Source organism: Pezoporus flaviventris, unplaced genomic scaffold (assembly GCF_033815535.1).
Source record: "Pezoporus flaviventris isolate CSIRO_AGI_PZ_B2104156 unplaced genomic scaffold, CSIRO_AGI_Pfla_v1 ptg000006l, whole genome shotgun sequence".
Taxonomy (NCBI): Eukaryota; Metazoa; Chordata; class Aves; order Psittaciformes; family Psittacidae; genus Pezoporus; species Pezoporus flaviventris.
In genome coordinates, this window is record NW_026892554.1 from 18259345 (window position 1) to 18277172 (window position 17828).

General features: G+C 37.7%; 1 protein-coding gene across 11 annotated transcripts in view; it reads right to left on the bottom strand.

The window, feature by feature from the left end:
* HERC1 (HECT and RLD domain containing E3 ubiquitin protein ligase family member 1) overlaps positions 1–17828 on the bottom strand; it is a 114772-nt gene that overhangs the window by 59721 nt on the left and 37223 nt on the right. For 10 of the 11 annotated variants that reach the window (XM_061447228.1, XM_061447229.1, XM_061447230.1 and 7 more), the window contains exons 2-18: positions 15875–16830; positions 14542–14637; positions 14049–14243; positions 12234–12545; positions 11448–11544; positions 9743–9886; positions 8156–8283; positions 6780–6924; positions 6521–6692; positions 5321–5455; positions 4702–4867; positions 4000–4125; positions 2499–2720; positions 1889–2041; positions 1582–1714; positions 980–1171; positions 318–539 (exon numbers count right to left, since the gene is read on the bottom strand). In XM_061447228.1, the coding sequence (XP_061303212.1) occupies positions 318–539; positions 980–1171; positions 1582–1714; positions 1889–2041; positions 2499–2720; positions 4000–4125; positions 4702–4867; positions 5321–5455; positions 6521–6692; positions 6780–6924; positions 8156–8283; positions 9743–9886; positions 11448–11544; positions 12234–12545; positions 14049–14243; positions 14542–14637; positions 15875–16804 (3568 nt within the window). In that variant the 5' untranslated portion in view covers positions 16805–16830. The remainder of the gene's footprint in view (positions 1–317; positions 540–979; positions 1172–1581; positions 1715–1888; positions 2042–2498; positions 2721–3999; positions 4126–4701; positions 4868–5320; positions 5456–6520; positions 6693–6779; positions 6925–8155; positions 8284–9742; positions 9887–11447; positions 11545–12233; positions 12546–14048; positions 14244–14541; positions 14638–15874; positions 16831–17828) is intronic. The other variant, XM_061447238.1, reaches the window with a different exon arrangement.

Genomic DNA, 17828 nt, shown 5'->3' on the forward strand with positions numbered 1-17828 from the left:
ACAATGGAGCCCCTGGTGTGTCTGTTAAATTCTGGGCACCTAAGAGCAAAACATTAGTAGTTAACTCAGTGAAGCCTGTGTTGTTTCTTTCACTGAGAAACTGCAGATTTTACTTTTCTTCTGTATGCATTTCCACGACCCTTTTTAAACTACAGCATATAAACACCCATTTTCCAACTTTTTATATCACTACCTAAACAGACAAGAATGCTGAAAGACAAACTCTAAGTCCACAGGCTTCTTAAGAAATCATCAGAAATTTTAAAACTGAACATAACTATTCACACTGACAATTAAACATCTGCATTTATCATTACCTAAATGAGGAATATCCATTTCCACTCCATCACTGAAAAGTGGAGTTTTCAACCAATAGGCTGTATCTTGTTCCTCGGGGGACACAGGAGGTCCCTGCAGCATGCCACCAAGACACCGGCCAATAAGCAAAGCTACAGTTCTCTCTAGATCAACAAGCCATACCCAAGACTGGGCAGGTTGTGGTAAGGGCACCCCAGCAGGATCAATTAGTTCAGGTCCACCTACAAGTATTAGCAATAAAGTCACGAATTAGACACTGTTGCCCAGACATTGAAAAGAATTCTGCTCAAACACCTATTTTGTGCAATATATATTTATTTGCATTCTGGTAAAAAGTACAGATAAATTATATGATGGGAAACAGCACTCAATTGAACCACAATACTTTGCCAAAAATATCAGTGAGAAATATAATGAATGGCAAATAAGTACAGCCATTCATTTCAGTCACTTCACCTCTGGTTTTATATTTCTATTTCACTGGCACCAGAAAAATCTGGTGGCACATGTTTAGAAAGTTAGCAGGTAAGTCGTGATTGTAAGTTATAATTCTACTACAGGATGAAATGGAAAGCAAATGGAAAAATCCGGACTTGAAACTAAATAGATCATGACTAATTTATCTATTAGCTACATCAGGAGAAGTTCAGATTACACTTACCATGAAGTGGCCACTGTAATTCTTGATCTTCCAGAAGGGCTGCAGCAGGTAACAGTCGATTGAGACGATCTAAAGGTGGCAACAGATCTAGCAGGTAACTCAACAGAGGACGAGCTACTGATACTGGCAGTAACAGTAATGAGTTGACAATCTGAGAGAGCATACTACCAGCAGCTGATACATAAATTACATCTACAGAGAAAGAAATAAATACTCTGAATTACAGTTACATATTCCAAGCACTATTTAACAAGTCAGAAAGAACTGTGGTGAACTGGGGTTTGTTTAATAATTATTAATCCATCCCAAATTTTACTTCCATATATTTTTAGCAATCCCCCCCCAAAAAAGTACTTTTAAAAAGAAATCTAGAACTAATGACACTGAATAATGAAACAATGTCCTCTCCATTCTGTACTTTTCCTGCAAAATATTCTATCAAAATCATGAAACAGATGCTATCCTTGGGGAGACAATCTCCTCCTTTGGGGAAGCTTGGCAGATCGTAGGGAAAATAAGGTATTTTATTATTCAATCTAAACAAACAAGAATTGCCCTAAGCTTACAGAGCCAGCATTACTGATTATTCCATGAATATTTACCTCTCAGTTTTTCCCCCACACTACCATTCCAAGAGCTTTCCTTAAGCAGTGTTGCAGAACGGGAATAGATATCTGTAGCATGAGGCAATAAAAGCTGAAGGTGCTTGTGAAGCAGGGCCACACTGCTGGAATTCTAGAAGGAAACAAACAAACATAAGAAATCTGTAAATGTATTTAAAGAACTCGTTATTTCAATCAGTTTAGCTCTCAAATATTCAGAAGATTTTCAACAGAAACCTTACAACATTCTGGTGCTCAGGCACAAATTTATTTTTCTCCCCAAAATGATAAAAATGAGGGCACACACCTCACTAACACTGTTGATATGGCAATAAGCCAGCAACTGTTTCTGCAGCGAGCATAAGAGCTCATGAAGATGAGCAGGTTGGCTGTTTTCCGATGATGATGTACCAAGTAAAAATTTATCACTGTTTTTTTCCAGTTCTCCAAAGGCTTGGTCCTATTATGACAAAAAAAGGGGGGGGGGGAGAGAACAACTAAGTCTGTCCTCAGATTCTACAATACTATCGCCTTAAAAAGCAGCCCTGGTGGCTGAGATGATACTGACAAAAAGCATACCATACAATCTACGTACTTGATGTGTTACATTCTATCTTCCAAAACATTTTTGAGGCCAAAGCAAGAGCAATAAAATACTTTTGTCTGCTATAAACCCATCTACATTTATATAAGCTAAGTTAAACAATAAATACCACTATAATAATATTAGAACAATAACGTTAAGACATGATTTAAATTATTTTAGTCCACTTCAGGACAAATACATGTGGCACTGCTACTTTAAATAAAAGAGTGCCATTTTCTGAAAGCTGGGAAAAGCTTCTATACCTTTTAAGTTTTCAAAATTCATTACCATAAGAAACAACAACAACAAACCACCCAAAGCCTATACATACTGTATAGAATCCCAGATTTCTTAGAAGAGTCTTCATTAAGATTTCAGCTAAATGGGTATCCGGATGACTGCTCTGGACAGCGTATGTTTGATCAGACAGGTTTCCATAGCTTATACATAATGAGGAAGTGTCTGTGGCATCAGATGGTGAGCTATAGCCAAGTAGAGAAGCTACATGGGTGTGATCCTGCAAGCTTGTCAGGATAATATCCAATTGCATTCTCTAAAGAAAAACATTTAGACACCAGCAACACTCTTTGTTAATGAAGATAAAATAATGAGCTATGAAGAAAAAAAAGCATCATGCGTAAAAAATGCAATAAATATATTTTAATGAGACATTCAAATAAGATGAAGGAGTTCAAGGAAAAAAAAAATCCTAACAGTTTTTCCTACAGATCTGTAGCATCAGAGAACAGCTAAATATACCTAATTAGATGACAACACCTACACTAAAAATTTGAGATTAAGAGAGATTAGACGCTGGACAAAATGCTTTCCCCAGTTTATTCTGATAATAGTTACTATAACAATATATTACAGTTGTCTGATTACATGGAGGGAGGAGAGGGCAATTATTCTAATCTACACATAGGAAAAAGGAAAAGGGCAAAAAGCAGGACAAGCATATATTAGACAAAAGGAGTTGGCAGATGCAGAGCAATGACCTCCAATTTCAGTAGTGTTCCCCACTACTGCTGGTTATGAATCCTGAAAATCCTGAACTTGTTCTTTGTCAGGGGTTTTAGTTTGTACTTGTACTAATCTACAGGAAGCTTTAGAAAATCAGAAGATCCTTCTTCATAGTGTCAGTGTAAACTGGTCTATTCCATACTGAATAAAATACATCATTGGACCAGCATCCTATGTGTACAGAACTGAGCTATAGTTTTTCTCATTTTTTAATCTGATACTACTGCTGAAGCTTCAGTTCCTACTGCTCTCAAGTACAGGAACAGATGTTCCTTGAATTCCTTTCCTTCCATCTGCTGGATACTGGGCAAGTCTCCGAACTTTATTAATTCCTATTCCTTAATTCCAAATTGCATTAATTCCTATTTTTTCCATTCAACAAACAGAAAAAAAGGTACATCCCAGTCATCTTTGCAAAGGAGGGTGAAATCCATGTAAGAAAAGCATTATACAAGTACTCTTCCCAGAAAATAATTAATTTTCTGTTATCAATACTTTTTAAATCAGGGTACTATTCAAAAATATCTGATCTTTAAACTTGTCTAGCTACTCTACTACAACAATTCTTAACCTTTCTGTAGTCAGCCTTCACTTCAGAAAACATGTACTGCTCCCTGCCTCATTAGATTCTCATTTAGCCAGGCTACCTACAGATTCTGTTAAGCTGGGCTTTGCACTGCATGTCACCAATAACGTGCTTGCACTCTGCAAAGGAGGCTCACCTCACTGTTCAAAATGTTTTAGACGGGAAAAAAAGTAATGAAATACACAGCTGCTTTCAACGCACAGCATATCTGTCTTGACCTTACCTGTCCTTTTGATAAGCTTTCCCATCTATCAGGACCTTGGGGTAGAAGAGAATGTAGCAATTCCATCCTCTCTCGCAATGGAGGAAGTAGCATAGTTGCTCCTACTGAGAGAGTCTCAATTACGACCTAAAATCAAAGTAGCAGAAAATACTTATTCAGTGTGCGTTGAGAAACACACACCTTCTACTCAACTGTACCTTTAAAAAAGATAGTATATCACACATGATATATCCAAATGTCCACTTAATTTACCATCAGTATTCTAATGCACAATAGCACGTTAATCTTTTGTCCTGTGGTGCAAAGATATCTGGTACACTGAAGGAGTGAAATGGGACGAACAGCTTGTCAAAACAATAAAAAGTTCTTTGTAAGTTGCTATTTCCTGTAAGAGTGCCACCTTAGGAGAAGCTACTCAAGTTAATTCCTCAATCCACATTAACTATGAAAAGCAATAATAATTGTTACAAAAAATTGTTACAAAAGCAGCTTTTTGAAATTCTTGTGTCATCATTCTCCTCTGTCTCCAGATCATAACAACGTAGTGATGGTGATGAAAATTGTTTAACTTTCATGAGTAAAACTGGAAAGTCAGAATTGTGTTCAGAGTGCCAAGTTCAGAAAGTTGGATAAAATTACACAAAGAGAGATAGAAAAGAAAGGAGGAGAATTTTCACATGTGCCGAAAAAAGCATAGCTTACCTCCTGAATTTCATCAGGGACAGAGGAGTCCATCAGTCTAAATAACAGATTTCGAAGAGGACCAGCTTGCCGGCCAAGAATGCTTGTAGCTACCCCTCCAGCCAGTGCAAGTGCAAGATGATTAGAAAGCAACTTCAAACACAGTTTAAGAAAATTGTGATGTTCCCTGTAAAAAGAAATACATCCCTGTTAATATCTCCCATTCTTAGCCTTACTCCCTTTCACTTACTCAGGCTCTAAGCTTTTAACTCTCATTTGATTCTGCATACCAGAAAGGTAAGTAAATTCCAACTGGGACATTAAAGAAACTCCCCTGAAAACCTACTGCCAATGTGTTTATAGGAACAAAAAAATCAAAACTAGAATACAGAAAAGTGTCTTTGTGAACAACGGTTCCAAGAGGAATTCAGTTCACAAAAATAGTCCCATGAATTAGGAGGCAAATCATCCCCAAATACACCAAAAAAGATATTCCTCACAAAAGGGGGGGGAGGGGGGGGGGGAAGGGAAGTAGTAATAAATGCAATCTTTTCTCAGAAGACTTAGGACTAAGCCATGCAACACTGCTGTAAAGAAAAAAAATCTGTAAGTATCTGTAACATGCATATGCAGTATATACCTTGATGAAGGAAAAGGAAGTGGGGGAATTTCACTGTTAATTTTGTCACAGTAGTGCTCAAGAAAAGAACGAAGATGCGAAAAGGTACTTTCTTCAAGGTCTACGCAATAAGGTCTGTGCCATGCCACAACTTGCCTGGAATCAAACATCAAAGTTAATTAACTACTGAAAATATCCTAAGTGCTTCAGTAAATTAACAGTGTCAGCAGGTTAAGTATACGCTTGACTGAACTCATTTTTGTTAGGACAAAGCACTATGATTGAGGCAGACCAACTTCCTGATCCTTGAAGGTATTTTCTGTTCTGTTTTCTGTAAAGTCCTTTATAAATCAAACACCCTTCATTTATGAACAAAACCACAAGGTCATAAATATAATGCCATATGTATTTAACCTAATTTGTGCAGAAGCTGACCAGTACTCACAAAGCTGCTTTTAGTACAAATGCTAAGAAAAAAAGAGACTTTGATACAGCGCTGTATTTGCGTCCACTATCTTCTTAACTGATATTTTGTAAATTAGCTCCCTTTAAAAAGTGGCACTTGAAATTCTTCCTGAATTATCTTCCAAATACTAACTTTTTCTAATCCTTTGTGTTAAGCCATATATAAATCTGAAGTTTAGCAGTTCACCTTAATCACTTGCTCATGTCTTTGGTTTAACAAAGTATTATTTCAGTTATTAATATTACCAAGCTATTCATTTCGGTACAGGTTTTTAGTTTAGGTTAACACATAACCATCATTCAGACATTTAAGATTAGATAAATTACTATGTGGATTTAAACAAACTTCTCCATTTCCCAAAGTGTTCTGCTTAGTCTGCTCCTTGATACCCTAAAGGAAACTGCCTAAGCCATAAAATAGTACTGACCTGTCAGAAGCAAAACTAAAAAATCCCAACTTGTTTTTCCTCCCACTGCCTAACTTTGTCAACTTTTACTACAGAGAGGTAATTTTTGTCTAACAAAATCTTCATAAAGGAAGAACTAACACCTTGGCGCTGTTCTGTTTTCGCTTGTCATCTGTAACAATTTAAAATGCAGGGAAGGGGGAAAAGAGGAGCGAGAGGGGACTCTCCAGTCCAAAACACAACAAGCAGAACACTGAAAATACAGGACATGGCGAGCACCTTCTGTAAAGAGTTAAAAGTATCCCAAAGTGGACTTGTACAAACATTTGTCCCCAAACACCATTGTTACCTGTCCCTTGGCAAAGCTGTCCAGGCAAGGCTATGGGATGTTCCTGCTGAAATCTGTTGAATTGCAACTCCATCTAACCCACTTACTTTCTTCGGTTTAGTAATCGGACCAGTAGAGTTCCCCTGACCACACTGTCCCATTGAATTGTTACCCCAAGCATAAACTTCATTATCTAAAAAAATAAAGAAGTTAGAAAATACAGATACAATTGCTTTTGATCAAGAGGAAGATATGTATTTTAACATCTTATTCTTTTTACCATGCGAAAGTGCCAAACAGTGACTGTCACCAATTGATATATCAACTATTCTTGTAGCAGCCAGTTCTTCAATAAGCTTGGGTCGGAGAGCAGTTGCCTCTGAGGAGCCACAGCCAAGGCACGCACCACAGCCCCATGCATAAACCTAGAGCAAACACACCACAGAATAGCAGCAGGTCAAGTCTGTATTACTGGTGACCATGAACAAACAAAACACCAGATAACCATTTGCACAAGATTTGCAATTGAGCTCTCAACAAAACGCGCACAGTACTTTGATGTATCTAACATATATTTCATATAATCCCTATTTCTTCCCCCTACCCACTCAGATCACTGGCCAAAGAGCCCATCAATAAGGAGGCTGTTGCAAGAAAAGAAACTGCTACAGTAAATACCAACATTCTTAATCCATACTTTAAAACCTCATTGCCTTTGAATCACAGGGGGGTGACGGTGAGCCACCTGTACAGAAATGCTTGTTGTATCACATGTATAGACATAATGCCAGTAAGAGCCCTCATTTACACCTAAACATTTATCTCCAAGCTCTCTAGAGATTTGGGGCTGTTCAGCCTGGAGAAGAGAAGGCTGCGTGGAGACCTCATAGCAGCCTTCCAGTGTCTGAAGGGGGCCTATAGGGATGCTGGGGAGGGACTCTTCATTAGGGACTGTAGTGACAGGACAAGGGGTAACAGGTTAAAACTTAAACAGGGGAAGTTTAGATTGGATATAAGGAACAAGTTCTTTCCTGTTAGGGTGGTGAGGCACTGGAATGGGTTGCCCAGGGAAGTTGTGAATGCTCCATCCCTGGCAGTGTTCAAGGCCAGGTTGGACAGAGCCTTGGGTGGCATGGTTTAGTTTGAGGTGTCCCTGCCCACAGCAGGGGGGTTGGAAGTAGATGATCCTAAGGTCCTTTCCAACCCTAACTATTCTATGATTTTTCAGATTTGAAACAGAACTTTCAGTTAACACCTGTATTCTGAAGTACACACGCATTAAAAAAAAATATTAGATCACTTCACCACTCAGTCTGGTTAATGCCTTAAAATTTACAAGCATTTCACTGCTCTTTACTTCTAGAACCCACTTGGGTTCCTGAATTCAATTTGATTTTGCACCAGCTACATTTATTAACCTAAAAATACTTCATTTTCTGTGGCTAAGCAAGGCTCTTGAGCACGGTACTTTCACATACTTCAGCACATTTTGAACTACTCCAGCACATTGGCATCTCAGTACTTCAGTCATTATCTAAACCAGAACTTTACTGATAATTTAAGTACTAGCTTGATACTTTCTTGGCATTCAAAATAATAAACCCACACCATCTCCCCCAGCTCTCATCACTGGAGTGAAAACTTGGGTTTGCCTACCTGCCCTGTTGACGTCAAGGCAAGTGAAGACTGGCTTCCAGCACAAACTTTTCGAATAAACATTCCTTGCAAGGCTTCTATCACTTTAGGTTTATATACTCTATTTGTGTCACCATGACCAAGTTTGCCTACAAAAAGGAGGACACACAAGTGGAAGGGATTTTCAGTACATAAATTATGACGATTACAGGTACCCACGAAGATTCTTTCTGGATTTCCAAAAACATCCTAATGTATTTTTAAAATCAAAACATACTATAATTTTTATAAAACCTCATATATTGTAATTGCAGGAATTACAGACTTATTGAAACATATATTTATTATAGTTACTTAAATTTTGAAATATTAATTCCATATATCTGCAATATTCATCACCTGCTGGTTAATTACTAAAGCATTCCAGAGCACTAAATCTTTTCATATTTGGCAAAAAAGATTAATTTATAAAGTGGCTTGAAAAAAAACCCCAGATTTTCTGGATTTTTTTTCCCCAATAGCTGTGTGCATTTGTGTAACCATTAACATTGTAATTTCCTTATTCCTCCTTTAAGTTTCTCTGAAAACAGCTATTCACCTCCACAACTTCACTATTTTCAATCAATGACCTGAAAAGGAAGGACTGCCACTAGACCATGTCAGCGTACAGACAGAAAAACAAGCTCCAAAAGGAAGGACAAACACCAAATCAAATGTGAAATCTATTACAATGACCAATAATTCCTACAAAGGTTATGCTTTATTTCTTGTTGGTTTAGCTTTCCTATAAAGGAACCGCAAGCCTCATGATTCCATAACAGTATTTTAGTAGCACATTAATAATATCCAAAAGACAAATTGATTGAACTTTACTGAAACAGAAGAGCAAACTCCAATGCTCTGTGAAGGTTAAGATGCCTGTCCTGCTAAGATCTCTGTTTTCAACTGAAATTAGAGAAAGAAGGGACAGAGAAATGGGAACAATTCTATCTGTGCATGTCAGAGCCAGCTTTCGAAGGAAATTCAAATTCCTACCAATCTCATTAACCACCAACTTCATGATGAAATTTCTGTAGTCTGCATTCTCTTCTCTTCTCACACTAGACTAGGGAGCAATAATATAGCAATTTTAATCTGAGTTGTAATTTTTCTTCTAGCAGCATCACCAAATTTAGCTAAATAAAGCAATAACAGAAAATTAATGATCCTGTGTTTGACAAAGCAGCTACAGGCAATGAAGGTTAGAAACCCTTCATTTCTGAGATGGGAGATATCTCTTCAAGAGGCAATTTAAATGCAACTGTTTCTAGTGCATAAATAAAGTTACTGCTGTATTAAATGAGTTTATTTGAAAAAAAAAAAAAAAAAAGAAATCACTTTTCCCAGAACTGTTTATGCATTCATTGAGCTTTCTGCTCTGTGAAAACCCTCTTCCTCCTGATAATCCTTTTTGGAGTCTATACTCTTGCAGATAAACTGTATTTAGATTTTACTTTGCTTTTACCTTTCCTTGAACAGCTAACAAATGATCAAAAAAGACAAAAACAAACTGCAAGGAGGTAGATGGAATAAGACAAAAATTACTACCAAAATGTTAGGTTTTCCTACCATTGTCTCCTCCTCCAAATGACCATACTGTTCTCCCATCTTTGGAGAGAGCTATTGTGTGTGAACTGCCACAGGAAACCTCTCCTACATTGCTAATATCTTTTACTAAAGTCGGAATGTTGCGGCTGTTGCTGTCACCATGACCTGAGGAGAAAAGAAAGATATTTTCTGTGAGGATTTAAACTCTATTTATGGGTTTGAATTTCAGTAAGATTTGCAAAACCCACACACATTATAATAGCCACAAATAACAATTTCTGTCTACTCTCTGCAAAGATCTGTAGTAAGGTTTAGAAGACATTCACAGTCAGTTTAACAAACATTTCATTATTGTAAGGCATAGTCCAGAACACTTATTCATACCTTCCTGCCACTAAAACAATAGAACTATTTTCTGCCTAGTTTAAAAGAAATAAAAAGAATTACTAGTAAAATTGCTTTTAATACTAACTGATCAGGCAGCTATACCGCCTAATACTGGGCAGCAGACAGACTGAACAGCATGGGACACTCTCACTACAGTCAATACAAGCACAGACAAATAAAACCAGCAAACTAGTTGGTCACAATTCTAACTGGTCCCTTCTGTAGAAGCCCAATTCATTACAGCATCATCTATTTCTTAATAACCATGAGTTACATGTTCTGCAGATACAGAAGAAAAATTGGGGAACACAGGGAAAATAATTACTACATGGTATTCATAACAGATTAAATGTGAACAAATTACTATAACCTAATTAAATGCTACTTGTTAGCAGTGCACTGAAACTCAGCACTGAAAACTGCAAACTCCCCAAAGCACATGAAAACCCTCCATTAACCTAAAACTCAGTGAGCAAGTTTCCACAATTCCCCCCCAAACTGTAGGTTAAACTTCTAACCCAGTGTTCTGTTCTTAACAGCAGGGAAAGCCTCACCACTTCTTTCTACTCGTTACCTTGAAAAGATGTAGAACATCATCCACATCTTCTGCCCCTGTCCATTACCTGCTTTTACCCCTCCCTCTACTTGGCAATCATGACATTCAAAGCAAAGACAGCAAAAAGGAACTGACAGCAGGAAGGAACTAAAGTCCAACTTGAGACAATTTTCCATGCAAGATCTGTTGGTTCAACTGAACCTGCCGGAGAAGGGTAGGCTTGTAATAGGCATACCAGCTGTACAGCAAAGATGGTGAAATGGACAAGTGAACTTTAAGCCAACAGAAATACTGTGGGTTTTGTTTTAGTTAAATGTAACTTTTTAGACATATTAAAAGGACATAAAGCCTTTCTGGATCTTAATGTCAAGTATCCTTACGAATATCACAGTAGAATCAGATCCTTGATATTATTAGCCAGTTATTCATGACTGTTCCAAGAACCATCCTACCATCACTAGATCATGTTTATCTAGCATGCCAGTGCATTGCCTACTCTTTACATTCAGATGGGAGTAGCAATCACATACAGTCTTATGAATGAAGGCAATTTGTGCCACAAATAAAAATCTAGTAAAGTAGAATCTTTGTAATATTAACTGCATTCAAGTATTTTAAGAGTACCTGCACTAGTTTTAATACAGTCACCTATATGCACCTGTGTACAAATGTGCATTTAGAAGAGAATTTTCTTTCTATAAAAGAACAAGGCAAATACATGTGCACTGTCATTACCAGACACAGGAATTCCTTCAAAAGCATCCCATGAAACTTAAAAATTACCTAGTCTTCCAAAGTCTCCTTCTCCCCATGTATACAGCTCTCCATCTTCTGTAACAGCAGCGCTATGTCTGTACCCAGCTGACACACACACAACAACCTACATGACATCCAAAAATGAAAAGGAAGTTTTGACAGAAATTGAAGAGCAAGTCTGAATACTTACGAAAGTCGAGTTTTAAAAGCAGGCTATGTAAAATCTACTTATTTGCTCATGTGGAACAAGTACACACGCAAATTAATTTCTGCAATCTTTTCCATTTAGTATTTGCTAAGTGAAATCAGTACACAAAGAAACAAGGTTATATATAAAACTGGTCACAATTTATTTATCAAGGAAACTTAACAGAATGCTATCCTAATCTTACTGCAGCAAAACGAAGTATCAGCAAATGTTTAGAACACTGACCAAAGCAGACAGATATGGAAGAGAAGGCCTTGCAGAATAATACAAAGCCACTTCTCAAATTAAGATGCTGTAAAGTTGAATATGAAAAGTCCTAAAGTTACAACTAACAAAAGCAGCCTCTCCTGGCATGTCACTACAGTTCAGCAAAAGCACGTGAGCCAGTTTTACTCTTAAGACTATGAGAAGGTTAAGTGACAATGCCATTGTCCAAACCACATGCCTAAAGGCAACTGTTTTAGTGCACTGCTGAAAGCAGACCCAGCTTCAAAGAGGAGTTAGAAACAACACAGAACTTTTACTTAACATTTCATATGTTTCAACTTTGACACAACATCACAACGAACACAATAAAGCCAGGCGCTCTACTATTTAAAACATACCTTTCCTTGCAGAGGACCCTGAATAAGTTTGGGATATTTCTGAGTTGAACTATTTCCATGTCCCAGTTTTCCATAGTCACCATCACCCCAGCTGAAGACTTCCCCTTCTGTGGTAAACGCTAAAGTGTGACCATCTGATCCTTTGGAAGATGACACTTTTTTAATAGACCTATGAGGCTCAAAAGTCAATTTTTTCAATGTCGACTGATTATTGGAGTCACCCAGTCCCAGTCTCCCATAACTGCCTTTACCACAGGCTCTAACAGAACCATCCGTAGAAATAACAAAGGTACAATATTGTCCAGCTTCAATCTATAAACAGAAAGGTTAAAGAAGTAAAAAAGAAAGATTAGATAAATGTAGAATTCTCATATGGATCCAGAAATCTGGATTTTTAAACAGAATGACAGGCTGCTTCACATAACCCTTTCATATAACATAATGTAAAAATTAAGGCAAATTCAGTCCTCAGCAAGAAGCAAAATTGAACCTCTTGAAAAATATGAGTAAATCTAATCAGTATTTACAGTCTTTTCTTCAAGAAAAGAATCTGGTTGATTTGTATTTCTTCTAAAGACTACAGAACTCAAGTTGCCTTCAGATCTCCAAGTTGCATGGATGGAGATAGACAATCTTTGAAGATACCTTAACTTCTTAAGATTAAAAGGACAAAGCGACAGCTTCATAAAGCACTGCAGGTTTTGCTTAATTCTAACCAGGCTCAAGTGGTAAGATTACCTAAATCCACTACTGTTTTTGAGACTATCTATTTTAATTACATAAACACCAAGAAATAAAACCAAAAGTTTTTCTGAAGGTAAGAACTGTCTCTACTGGAAAGTCAGCACAGAGCTGGAGAATGACCTAACAGCAAGCCAACTAATCCTGCAATAACCTGCCATAGGACTCAATGCACTGTAAGTGCAAAGCAGGTTCAAATCTGAAGCATAAATACACTGCATACCCACATCACAAACTGGCCTGAAGGAGGCACTAGGCTGCACTGTGACAGCCCTATTTACTGGGAATTACCTTCTTCATACAGACAAATCCTACAAGATTGCTGATGAAGGTTAAAGAAAAAATTCTTTATCCCCATGGGAAATGACATGAATTTGTTGCATGAGTGTATGCAGTAGTATTTAAAGTGTAACCCACTGAGATGGCTCATTCCACCCTTGTATATTAGGGGGTTGTGTTAACAAAGTTTTCTGAATACATAAACATACTTTATGATGCCCACAGTCCACTGCCATATAACATAGACAGTAACATCAACAGAAACAATTTCAGAGTATGCACCTAAATTGTCTGGGGCCAAAAAAATGCTTTTACTTAAGTCAACACTGCAAAGCCAGGATAGCAACAGAAAAGCAAACTGTTATATTCTGTGCCACGCATCACTAAAAGCACTCAGTTGCAACTGCAGAATGTGTGACTGCGAGCAGAAAGAGCACCCTGTATTTGGATTTTCAGAAAGCTAATTAAGGTTGCTGTGCCAGCAGTTAGCCAAAAAAAAAACCCACAAAAAATAGAGGCAAACAAATTTGTCTCTGCAAATGCTTTTCATAGCAAGTTAAGGTAATTCAATTGTTCTTTTTATACGATATTGATAAAAACAAAACAGAGTGGTTTTTCCAGCCATCAATAAAAATAATGAGATTCTTTCAATAAAATAACTTGTGTGATGAGTGCAGAGTATTATACCTTCATTACAACTTGACACTCAGAAATAAAGTAACTAGTTTCCAATTTTATGCTACAACTATGAAGCTGTTAAATGTTACATAGTATACCACTATAGGTGTCACTCACTGTCTGTGCATCAGAAAAACTTGGAGCAAGCTTGGGCTGAAGTATTTTCTCTTGAGTTCCTTCTACCAGTTGATGACTGCTGTTGCTACCCCAAACATATACTTCGCAGGTCTCAGATACAATGGGAGCATCCCCTGTTTGAATGCTGTCAGGGCTGGCACATGTCCTTGAATAGTCTGATGCCATTCGACAAACCTATTAAAAAAGAGATTTATTACATAGCAGCATTTTCATTTCTTTCCATATAGTCACAATGTTTAATGCAACTTTAATTTCCCCTCAATGATTCTTTGCCTAAAGCATAAATCGTTCATCACCATATCATTAGGTTGCCCAAACTACTTTGTTTCTCTACATCTTAATTATTCACCATTTTTTGTCCTCCTCTTCTACTCCAGAATAACTCAGCAGAGACTAGACCATACCCACACGCACACACCAATCAGAGGTGTAACTACAGTTACCTGAAGTCAGGGTTCATTTCAAGACATACCTCTTCAAACAAACACAGTGCAGCCTCGTAAAGGGAACATAAGCCATCAGATGTCCTAGTTGGCTCTCTCCATTGACTTCGATCAGCAGAGGATCCCTACAATTTTTAAATGTTGTTATTATGATAAAAAAAACTGGATACAGCAACTGTGCACCTGTAGAAAATACATCAGGGATTTGTTCCGATAGCTGTGCAAAATTAAAGCTTTTCCTATAAGCATAAGTACACTACCTTTCTCCCCTGAGCTGCAATATCTGCATATACTCTGGGATAACAAAAATGTCACCAGTGCTAGTTAAACATTCTTATTTAGTCATTTCTGTGAAAATACCTGAGTTTAATTTCTCCTAAACATTTTTCTGCAGTGCACATCATTTGTATTTAAAGAGATTATTATTGAAAAATGACTAATAATCATTTTTGTGTTTACGTAATTTCCATGTTTTAGTGTCTAAATGTATACCTAGTCCAGAACCAACACCAAATAAAATTGCCCATAAGGACTTTCAATCCACTTCAGATCCTGCCGCTGCCATGCTCTTCTCATGGTCCCTATTCTTTATATTTTTTAGGTTTTTCTATTTATGTTTATTGGCCAACATAAGCCTGAGCGAAAAGAATTACATCAGAGGAAAATGTCATTCCTGGTTTCAGTCTGAGCACAAGGCAGAAGCCTGCCACAGCTCCTGATTGCATACTGTGCACTAACTTCATAGCTTTCAAAAGAATATCCATCCAAGACTAGAAGTAAGCACTCAATATACAAACCAGTGTGCCATACTTCCAAACAATTCAACTCATTTGCTGATTGTATTCATTTCTGAGCAGTAGCAAAACCACTAAACATCTCAACTCTTACTGATCATTCAAACACATAAAGGAGAAGTCCAGGCTAACTGCAGAACAAGAACATGCAGCAGAAGTAGCTTTGACTAGGAAACAAGGCAGCCTGCAAAACTTGGATTTCTAAGCAAATTCAGCCTATAATGGTTCCATATTTTCTCATTTTTTTGCTATGAACTTATATGTAAAGTGGATCAAGTACATCCTTGATTCTTTTCCTGAAGTTAAAGCATAACACCATAAGTGACAACATAGTGACTGCGTTTGTGTTTCATCTTTACCTACAAGGAAATGGGAGGGCAGTGAAGGGAAGTGAGGGCAGTGAGTAACCCAGGAAATACTGTAAGAAAACATTTTACAGAAGAAACCCCCTTTTTAACATTTTAAGCAAGCTGTTCAGCAAACCAGCATTCAGTGTTGAGAAACTATTTAAAGTTAAGAATGAAACTACATTTTCAACATAGAAAAAAAACAAAGCTGGTATACCCACCAAAGATCGTCGCATCTGTGTTAATATGCTCATAAAGCAGTCAAAGCTGATCATCCCTTCTGGACTTTGTAGCAACTTTGTTTTCTCCATGGTGTTTACTACAGCTGAAGCACCTAAAGCCATTTCTATCCATTCAAGAAGGTATCGCAAGGCACCTCGTTGGGCAGCCAAACCAAGAAGCAATTCAGAAGCTAATCTACGACCTAAAGTGTCTGCCCCAGAGTTTGGAATTGTTACTCCTTTAAGAAATGTTGTTACTTGTGATAAACAGTCCAACCCCATTGGTGGAATCTTGCTTTCATTTGCTAAAGATAAAGGTGGCAAAGAGCTTACAACTTCTATTGCAGTATGGATAACATCATTGCAAAGACTGAGGCCAGGTCCTGACGCTGGCATCATCCAACTTTGTCTTAGCAGTGCAAATAACAAGCTTAATCCAGTCCGAACTCCCATTTCTATGAGTGCATCTGTACTTGACCTTGGACGTTCACTGACAGAATGCACATCTGTGGATCCAGAACTGCTCTCTGGTGAATGCTGCTGTTGTTTCACCTTACCCTTATCATGATATTTATTAGAAAGTGCATAGAAGACACGCTGCAACACAAGAAGACGTTTTCGAAGTGCTCCAGCAAATGGAGAGTCTGAGCATACCATCTTCGCCAGTGCCAGCTGGCTGCTAAGAAGGGCATCCAAGTAGTGGTCCTGTTCATCACTAGATAGTGATTCCCGCTCAAAATCTGGTAACTGAGGTCCTTTGAGGCACAGAACCTGCTGGGGCAATGGCACTACTTCTTTATTGCTGACTAACTTAGCGTACAAGATAGAAACTCCCTCCCTTGTTGCAATAGATTCACTGTCTTCTGTGATCCAGGAGCTGTTTAGATGTTCAAGCCATTTCAGCTTCACAGGCGGGACCATAGCTGCCATGTTGGTTTACTCCTTTGCCATCAGTCCTAGAGATAAAAAACAACCTGTAAGTGGGTGTACAATATTATCTACAGAACTTGTTACTCACAGTATGACAGATCCTAATAACCCTTTTATAAAGTAAGTAGCCTTGTGTTTCCCCGATGCGCAGCCACTACAAACCTCTCAACCATACTACTCAAACATGCAAGTGGAGACATTAAAAAAACAACAAAAAAAAAGATGCTGTAATAAACTACTTCCAAAAAATTGAGGTAGTGCAAGCTTACAAAAGAACTGTATGTTAGGAAGACAAAATTTGGAGGTAAAACAGGGGAAAGTTAGGTTTTAGTTAAGTTTTGAGAGAGCTTCTCCATCTTGAAACCAACAATGTAGTATTGTGACTAATAAGCTAGTAAAACAATGACAACACAAAGTGCAGGGGCACCTCTATCACTGTAGATCAGCATGTTACATGTGAAGAACTGTATGCTTGAAATTCCAGGTAAAACATGCAAGCTTTTGCAATTATGGCATAAAAAGTTCTCCAGTAAGTAGAGAATCTATTATTTGGTAGTAGAAGAACCTAGTAAATCACAGAAGGATGAGTCATCATGAAAGAAAATACAATGCTAAGGAGCACTTCCAACAGTGTGACAAGCACTTCCATAACGGTTGGGAAGGTTAGGGAAAGGAAGCATTTTTACAGAGTTTTGTAAAATGCTGATCAACCAGGTTAAGCAGATGAATTTCTATCATGAACTCATAAAAAACTGACACTGGACCATGCAGAGAAAAAGGTTATTCCTCTCATCTACCCTAACAGAGAAACTAGCCTCAAAGTCGGACTACAAGTGTGACTTGTCAGTACAGCAAATCAAAATAAACACATACAGAATAAAAACTAAATAAAATGAAATCTGATCTATAAAATACAGCAGAGAAAAAAGGTGGGGGAGTGGCTAAGTAAGAAAAATGGGAATATTCACATAAGAACATGGGTATGAAACAATCACAAATGCATTTAAACTGAGAAACTCAGAGG